This window comes from Echinops telfairi, unplaced genomic scaffold, assembly GCF_000313985.2.
Source record: "Echinops telfairi isolate 266 unplaced genomic scaffold, ASM31398v2 ScPeMD7_1713;HRSCAF=2227, whole genome shotgun sequence".
In the NCBI taxonomy this organism is placed as follows: Eukaryota; Metazoa; Chordata; class Mammalia; order Afrosoricida; family Tenrecidae; genus Echinops; species Echinops telfairi.
In genome coordinates this window covers 16,720,406-16,729,032 of record NW_022105611.1, presented here as the reverse complement: position 1 = coordinate 16,729,032, position 8,627 = coordinate 16,720,406, and the positions used below count along the sequence as shown (strand labels likewise).

The 8,627-nt window shown below is 56.8% G+C and overlaps 1 protein-coding gene across 1 annotated transcript in view; it reads left to right on the top strand.

The window, feature by feature from the left end:
• The window catches only part of CAPN5 (calpain 5), a 35,657-nt gene extending 29,333 nt beyond the window's left edge, over nt 1–6,324 (top strand). The window contains exons 9-12 of the mRNA XM_004708846.2: nt 1,533–1,729; nt 2,823–2,938; nt 3,389–3,525; nt 4,204–6,324. Of these exons, the coding sequence (XP_004708903.1) occupies nt 1,533–1,729; nt 2,823–2,938; nt 3,389–3,525; nt 4,204–4,386 (633 nt within the window). The 3' untranslated portion in view covers nt 4,387–6,324. The remainder of the gene's footprint in view (nt 1–1,532; nt 1,730–2,822; nt 2,939–3,388; nt 3,526–4,203) is intronic.
• Nucleotides 6,325–8,627: the final 2,303 nt, after the last annotated feature.

Genomic DNA, 8,627 nt, shown 5'->3' with positions numbered 1-8,627 from the left:
CTAGGGCTCTCTAAGCTCCACAATCCTCAGGAAGCCCCACTGGCCTTGCTGGGCATGAACCCAGGGCACCCCTTAGCAGACCCAGATGGGTTCACCCGTGCCTGCTCCCTCGGGCCTGGAACTGAGTGAGGCCTTCCACAGGTATGCTGAAGACCTGGCAAACCGGTGACAGGTACTCCCAGGACTCCAGCTATTTAATGAAGCCCTGGGGACACACTCAAAGAACCCCGGGAGCACATTGGTTACACATTGTGCTGCTAACTGCAAAGTCAGCGGTTCGAAACCCCCAGCCTCTCTGCGAGAGAAAGATGGAGCTTTCTCTTTCTGTCAAGAGTTGCAGTCTCGGAAACCCACAGGGGCAGTTCTGCCCTGTCCTGTAGGGTCGCTCTGAGTGGGCATCCACTCGGCCTGGATGTGCTTGAGGCTGCCTGAATTGAGTGTCCGACACGTGAGGACGGAACATCATGTGCCGCCAAGCTGTTCCCCTCCCTGCTGCGACGCTCATTGCATGCTGATGGGCCGTGACACTTGGCTGTGACTTTGACATTTCATGACCTTCAGTAAGGCGACTGTAGCTTGTCTTTGCACCATCTAGCCCGTCCAGATGGCAGCGATGCCCTTTCGTGAATATGTGCTGTGACTCGGACAGATCACGACTCTTGGTTGTGACACTCAGGACCTATGGGATGCCATCCTCTCTGTTAAGCCGACTTCACTGAAACATAATGCTCACGCCACATAGCCTGTGCGTTTTAGTGTGCACGACTCTGTGGCTGTGAGAAGTTCATGGGCAGTGGAGTTGAAAGAACGCTAAACGATTCAAGCCCCTCATACATTCACAGAGACGTGCGACCATCACTACAGTGAAAGTGTGTGCTGAGTATGATGAGACCGCTCACCGCAAGGTGGACAGTTCAAACCCAGTAACCACTCCCCGGGGAGAAAGACGAGGCTGTCTGCTGCTGTAAAGATTTAGTCGCAGAAACCCTAAGAAGCAGTTATACTTTGTCTTGTAGGGCTGCTCTAAGTCAGCATTGACTTCATGGTGGCCGTCTTTTAAATCACTTCCAAAGAAACCTTGGACCCTCCAAGGTCACAGCCATTCTCCCTTGTTCACGGCCATCAAGTCAATGCTGACTCATCACAGCGCCCTGTGGGTTTCCATGACTGTCACTGTCTACAGGAGTAGAAAGCCCAATCTCTCTTCTATGGAGCAGCTGGTGGTTTTGAACTCCAAACCATGCAGATGGCAGCCCGGCAAGTAACCACTACCCCACCAGGGCTGAGCCCTGGTCAACAGTGACAGGCTCAGGAACCCAAAGGTTTGCTAGCAGTCAGCATTGCCTGGGTGGCAGGGAGCGTGCTCTTAGCCCGAGGCAACCACTAATCTCCTTGTCACATTGATAAAGTGGCCTATTCTGAGCTTGCCGTGTAAGTGGACCTGATACTCTAGGCTGGGTGGTGAGAGTGAGGAGTGGGCTGGGCTGAAGCCGAGCCGGTACATGCAGCCCAGCCCTCCGCTCCCGCTGCAGGTGGAGGAGAATCGCCAGTACCGGATGCACAGCCTGCAGCACAAGGCCGCCAGCTCCATCTACATCAACTCGCGCAGCGTCTTCCTGCGCACTGACCAGCCCGAGGGCCACTACGTCATCATTCCCACCACCTTCGACCCTGGCCACACGGGCGAGTTCCTGCTCCGGGTCTTCACTGATGTGCCCGCCAACTGCCGGTGCGAGGGGATGCCTTGGGACCAGGGGTGGGAGGCTGCGGCCATGAGGGCGGGCCCGGACTCTCACCCGGAGATGGTTAGGGTCTGCCCAGGGCTCTCTGACCAGGCCAGGCTTCCAGCCTCCTGGGCAGACACCTGGTCATCTCATTCCCCTCCCTTCCCCAGGCCCACTCCCAGCCTGCCTTGGCCAGGACCAGCTGCTTCTGTGTGCGTTAAAAACCAAACAACAACAACAAAAACCCCCGAACGCACTGCCACGGAGTAGATCCTGACTCACAGTGACCCCGTAGGACAGGGTAGAAGTGCGCCTATGAGTTTCCAAGACTGTAACTCTTTATAGGAGTAGAAAGCCTTGTCTTTCACCCACAGAGCAGCTGGTGATTTCGAACTGCTGACTTTGTGGTTAACAGCCCAGGGAGCAACCCACTAGGGCACCAGGGCCCCTTTCTGTGTGTGTTGGACATAGCACTTGGGGGAGAAGCTTTTTCCTCCTTTTGTGTCCTCTTCCCTGCACCCTTGAGGGGCAGGCCCAGCCCCCCAGTTTACAGATCCACATTCAGGGTCCACTAACAGTGAACTGAGGCCATGCAGCTGGCTGTACCCCGCCTGATTCCACACACTCTGCCCTGTGGGTAGCTGCTGAAACCAGCCCCACCCCAGCCCCTGTGCAGTCCCCATCCCATGTCCCCGGAAGGGCAGGGTGGGCCCTGCTTTCCACCAGACCTGGGAGAAAGTTTGTGGTGTAAAGGCAAAACCCTTCCCTGGCTGAGCCTCATGCTTCCTCATCTGTAAAGGGGGCTTGTTCAAGGGCTTATTTGCTCCTGGGCTGTGGAGATTAGAAACCCACCTGTCCACGTCCAGCCCCAGGGGGGCTCAGCGCAGAGGATGTACTAACTAGTAGGGTGCGTTTCCCTTGGGGGATCATGAGGGGTGCTCAGTTAAGGAAGGAGCAGTTGGCAGCCCTCAGGGTCTTCTGTGGTCAGGGTCCACCTGTGGATGTGAGATCTCAGGACAAAACGTTGGTCTTCTCTCTACCCCACATGGAGCCCCTCCTTACCACCCTCTCCAACACCCCCCACCCCCGGTCATCCAGGGAGCTGTGCCTGGACGCCCCGCCCCACTCCTGCTGGAGCTCCCTGTGCGGCTACCCCCAGCTGGTGACCCAGGTGCACGTCCTGGGGGCTGCTGGCCTGAAGAACTCCCCGACAGGTGAGCTTACACTGGCCCAGGTGCAGAAAGCCCCCCCCCCCCTCCTTGGGCCCGGGCCCTCTTGTCCTCCTGAGATCCAGCACTCACCAGTTGATGCTTGAGGTCCTGGTCTCAGGGAGCTCCACGCGGGGAGGGGTGGGGGGAGTAGGGCCGTGGAGGGGTCAGCTACGACCAGGCACCTGAGATGAGGGCTCAGGGGAGGCTCCCTGGAGGTGGTGACCAATTCCAGGCTGAGGAGGGGAAGGGAAGGCTGTATGGACAAACACCTGGAAACTAGAGATGACTAGTCGGTTTGGCCTGCAGTCTCCCTGTCTCTGGGAGGTAGGAGCCCTTGGGAGGGGACAGCCTCTGGTCTCCTGAAGCCCAGAGGGGCATCTTGCCGCCCACATACCTGTCCTCTGGGGGCCCTGCTCCAGCCACCCTCACCGAGTTGCCCACTCCCTCCTCTAGGGGCGAACTCTTATGTAATCATCAAATGCGAGGGGGCCAAGGTCCAATCGGCTGTGCAGAAAGGCACCTCGACGCCCGAGTATGACGTGAAGGGTGTCTTCTACCGCAAGAAGCCGGGCCAGCCCGTCACCGTCCAGGTGAGCCCACCTGTTGGTGCACCCCTCCTGGACCCCAGCCCGAGCCGGCCCCACTGGGGGGCGGGGCCTTTGGAGGACCCAGGACTTGGGTTCCAGTTCCAGTTCTGCCGCCGCCACCCCCGACTCATGCCTTGGGAATTCTCTTGCCTGTTCCACTGGCGAGGTGGGTGAGTTGGGCCCCCCACTCTCTGGAGCCCCAGCCGAGCCAGTGTCCTCGGCACTTGTCCCTCCGATGCCCTGGAGGGGCCTGTGTAGGACAGCTACCCCCGAGGCAGCTGTGGTTGGCTGCCACCCTCGAATCTCTGGAGCAGGGAGCCTGGTAGGCTGCATGCAGACAGGGACCTGAGCTCACCAGTGGGGGGGCCTCAGTTTCCTGGTTCCGGGCCAGCTTCTCTCTGGGGAATCCATCTGGCTACTCCCACTCCAGGAGCCCTTGTAGGGTGGCCTCATTTTCTTAACACCCTGGGATCCCATCCTCACTACACATGGGGCATCCTGTGCTCAAGGGCCACCAAGGTCAGGAGCAGGACGGCCAAGGCCCTAAGGCAAGCTGGGGACCTCCCTTTCCTCTGCCAAGCTGGCTCTGTGGGGAGCAGGTGCAGGGTCCTGCCATACCCCTCCCAGACACAGGGCTTGGGCCTGAAGTGGCCGCTTCCACAGTCTTCGGCTTCCTTCCAGATCTGGAATCACCGAGCCCTGAAGGATGAGTTTCTGGGCCAGGTGCACCTGAAGGCCGACCCCGAAGACCTGCAGGCCTTGCACACCCTCCACCTCCGAGACCGCAGCAGCCACCAGCCCAGTGACCTGCCTGGCACCATTGCGGTGCGTGTGCTCAGCAGTGCCTCGCTCACGGCCATCTGAGAACCGCCGCTGCCCGCCCACCTGCTGCATGTCCCCCGAGGCTAGTGACTAGCCGGGGCGCCCAGGCCCTGGCTCCCCCTTTGACTTACCGTGTGATGTGGGGAGGGCCCTGCCTTCCTCCCTCCCTCCCGCGGGATTCATGGAGGGCCTTCCGGCCTGAGATTTAAATGGTCCTCACCACCCCCAACCGGCCCCTCTGCTAAGGGGCTGCATCCATGGAGAGCATCTTCCCGTGCCCTGCTGTCTGCCGACAGAGTGCCAAGACGTCACTTGTTTACACACAAACTGCCACGTCCCCGAGCCCCACTCTGGCCCCTGGTGCCTGGGCCTACCCCGGTCTCCCACCTCCACTGTTTTCTAGCCTCTTGGAAAGGGCTCTTGGCAGTGGCTGGGTGGCTGCTGCCACCCCCACACCCCACCCCCCCTGCTGGGATTCGCGTGAGGGTGATGTCGTTTTCATGCTCTGAACCTCCGTGCCCAACCGCCCACTGATTCAGTCCACAGAGCTTTGCCAAAGGAATAAATGATGCCATGAGGAAGCCCCAACGTGGTGCTGGCTCCCAGCCTCGGGTGACACCCCCACACACACTAGAGGTGGTGGCAGTGGAGTGAGGACCGATGCCCGAGAGACACGTGGTTTCCTGGGGAGGGGCCAGGACCATGGAGGATGGGGGGGACCCAAGGCGGGACGTGCTCCCATGGTCCCGTGTGCTGAGACCCAGGCTTTTCTTGGGCAAGGGGACTCTCAGGTGGGTGTTCTCAGGCCATCCAGGATCACGTGACTGTAGACCCCTCAGCCAACATTCCCCCTACACCCAGCCACAGAGGCTGTAATGTCCCTCGCCACCCCCACCCCCCGTCCCCGCTGCCTGAACCAAAGGGTTCCTTTCGGTTCTGAACATTTTCTATCCTGTCCATTTAAAAAATCTCAATTTCAGCCAGGGGTTTTTCAGGGAAAACTAAAAGCCTGAACCCTTTTCCTGTCCTTGAATTCCCACCTTCTGGCCCTCTGGTTGCAGGGAGGGGCCGGGGGCAGTCCTGCCCTCAGAGCAGGTCTGGCGATGGCCCGAGGAGGTGTGTTCTGGGGACTTGTGTACTTGGCCAGCAGCTCCTGGTGTTTCCTCGCTGACAGGGGAGCCCTGCGTGGCCTCGGCCCATGGCAGGTACAGCCAATGAGAAAGTCCACTGGCTCCCAGCACGCCCTCTTGTGGTCTTGCCCAGCAAGTCCTTTGGGGACTCATGTTTTTCACCCCTGGGTCTCGTGGGAGGTCCAGCATGCTGCCTGGACAGGCTGGTTACTCTGACTGGGTCTCCTCACTCCGTGGTCAGCTCTGGGCCTCGCCAGGGGCCAGGAACTAAAAGCCAAGAGGCAGATTCCTTCTTGAGACCCAGGGCTTCACCCAGAACCAGAGCTCAAAGCCAGCCCTCTGAGCGTGACCTCCTGTGCCTCAGTTTCCCCCTTCTGCAAAGTGGGGCCAAGGATTCTTGCTTATCAAGCACTCTTACAAGTGGCAAAACACTACCCCTCTCTCTGTGTATCTCCGTGCGTGCACATGCTGTACATGCATCTAGGAACGCTCCGTTGCTCACTGTTTGACACGAGGGCTCTGCAGAGAGGACAGGGCATGGGGGAGTGAGGCCAATGAAAGCAGCCCGGGGCCTTTGGGGATGGAGCTGGGGTCTTGGTGAGCTGGGGCCACTAGGACCAATTGGCAGAGCTGTGTGGGCTTCCACCTAATGGCTGGGCCCTGTCCGCTCCCCAGTCAGTTCTGCAGCCTTGCCCTTGCTTCCTGCCCCCTGATGACCAGGCTGGAACTGGAGGGTGGCCGGGGAGCACCACTGCTATTTGCCTGATATACCTGTACCCTCCAGCTCATGGGACCAACAGTCCCCACTCCACCTTGTTCTGTTCTCAGAATAAATGTTACCGCAACCATAGCAAACAGTCCCCTGGCTGTCGGTTCCCTGGGGGGTGGGAGGGAGGTGGCATTCTGGAGGGACAAGTTCCCAGCGGCAGATGAGGGAGGGCTGACTCACAAGGGAGATAATTGAGATCATTCAGTTACTCCTTAGTTCACAACTTGGTACAGGTACATGGCCCCATTCACTCGGGATGCTGCGAACCGATGATGTCCCCACTGGGAAGGTGGGGGGCAATGAATAAGCCAGTATGGAAGCCAGCTACGAAATGCTCTGATGGTACCCACTGGGCCAAGCGGCCCCACCCCGATCTGATGGATGCAGAGGTAGCCCTATGAAGCGCTGGGGGGTGTGGTGGTGGGAGGAGCAGAGAGCCAGGGGAAGATACGGAGGCCCAAGCTGGGAAGGCAGGGCAGCAGCAGGGCTGGGGGTAGATTCTGGACGAGGGGCAGATGGAATTCTGTTCAATTAGAGCAGCAGTCATCAACCTGGGGGTCGAACGAACCTTTCACAGAGGTCGCTCGATTCATAACAGTAGCAAAATTAGTTATGAAGTAGCAACGAAAATAATTTTAAAAAATCATTTTATTGGGGGCTCATACAACTCTTATCACAATCCACACATACATCCATTGTATCAAGCACATTTGGACATTTGTTGCCGTCATCATTCTCAAAACATTTTCTTTCTACTTGAACCCTTGCTATCAGCTCATTTTTTCAACGAAAATAATTTTATGGGTTGAGGGGGGTCACCACAATATAAGGAACTGTATTAAAGGGTCACGGCATTAGGAAGGTTGAGAACCAGTGGGGGCGAGGGCAAAATAAATAAATTGAGGCTGATTTCTACCTAGAATGGTCAGAAATGGACTTGGCAAGTCATGTGACCTGCTTTATGGCATGTAGAGACCATCCCACCTGGCCCCCAACTTTCCCAACCCTCCACCTCCTCTGTAGCTCAAGCCTCTGTCCTGGCCAGCCTAGTGGCCCTGGCACACCCATCTCTGTCTGTGGGACTCATGATCTCATCTGGGTAGGCTGACTCCACATGCCCCTGTGCCAGGCTTGGGAGGCTCAGCTGAAGTGATGCAGAGTGGGAGCTACAGGTGTGCACAGTAGAAGCGAGGCCCAGGTGCACCTGCCAGAGGTCATCAGAGGTCGGCTTGTGGGCTGAGGCCTGGCCACCATGCTTAGCTCTGGCTGTCCCAGGCACCCAGCTTCCCAAGGAAGTGGAAACGCCTGACTTGCTGCCTTCCACTGCTGCCCGGGGGGACCCTGTGCTTTATCATGAGTTTACCAAGTAGTACTCACAGACGGTGTGATGTTCCAGCTCCCCTTCCAAGTGCCCCTGGAGAGGGTATTTTCACTCCAATTAAAAAAAAAAGTTTTATTGACATCATAAACTCCCATAGTTCAGTCATATTGAAAGAGTTGTACAAACATCACCACAATCAGTTCCAAAACAGTTCCTCCCTCTCGTATTCGTTATTAACTCCCATACCTCTCCAACCTCTCCACCGTACCCCCAATAAGCCCCGAATCCTGTTACTGTTCTCTATAGCCTCACCCATCCCAGACTTCCTATACTGGAAAACAAACAACAAACAGCCCCCCCAAAAGACCCAAAATAGTAACAAAAGAAAACTCCAAGAAAAAAGCAGGATTTAAAGTGAGGTCAAAAGGGAGAGCAAATGATCAGGTATCTCATGTTAACCTAATTACATTTGCCATAATCGAGAATGATACTTTGTCTGATAGCAAAGCTATTCACATCCCTCAACTATGGTCAAAGGGGATTCCTCAGAGGCTGACTCCATGTGGGGACCCTGCAAATGGATTTTGGGTTTCCACTGTCATTCATTGCTTTCCACAAGTCAGGTGTTCACAATTTAAGTCCTGATACTATTAGGTAGAACAGGGACCAGGGTTTCCACTGGGCATGCTCAAAAATTCAGGCTCCGAGTCAGGAAGGGGCGGTACACCTGGGTGGGCCCCAATCTGGGCCAGGTGAGCTTAATTCAGGCAATGAGGTCAACCAGTACGCTCAACCACACCTCCGAACAGGGGCCCTGAAAACCCAGAATCCCAAGCCAGTGGCCGCTTTTTTGTGTGCGTGTGCTCAAACTGCTCCTCGGCTGGCAGTATGAAGGTGTCCTCTGGCCTCAGGTCTCCAGAAGTGGAGTGCCCTGTGAAGTGCCCTGAGGGCGCCTGTGTAAAGCTGGAAACTTCTTCCATCCTTTATAAAACTTCCTCGGATCACAAACCAGCCTTCAGAGTGAGTTCTTTTTTGAATTTATTTATTTAATCATTTTATTGGC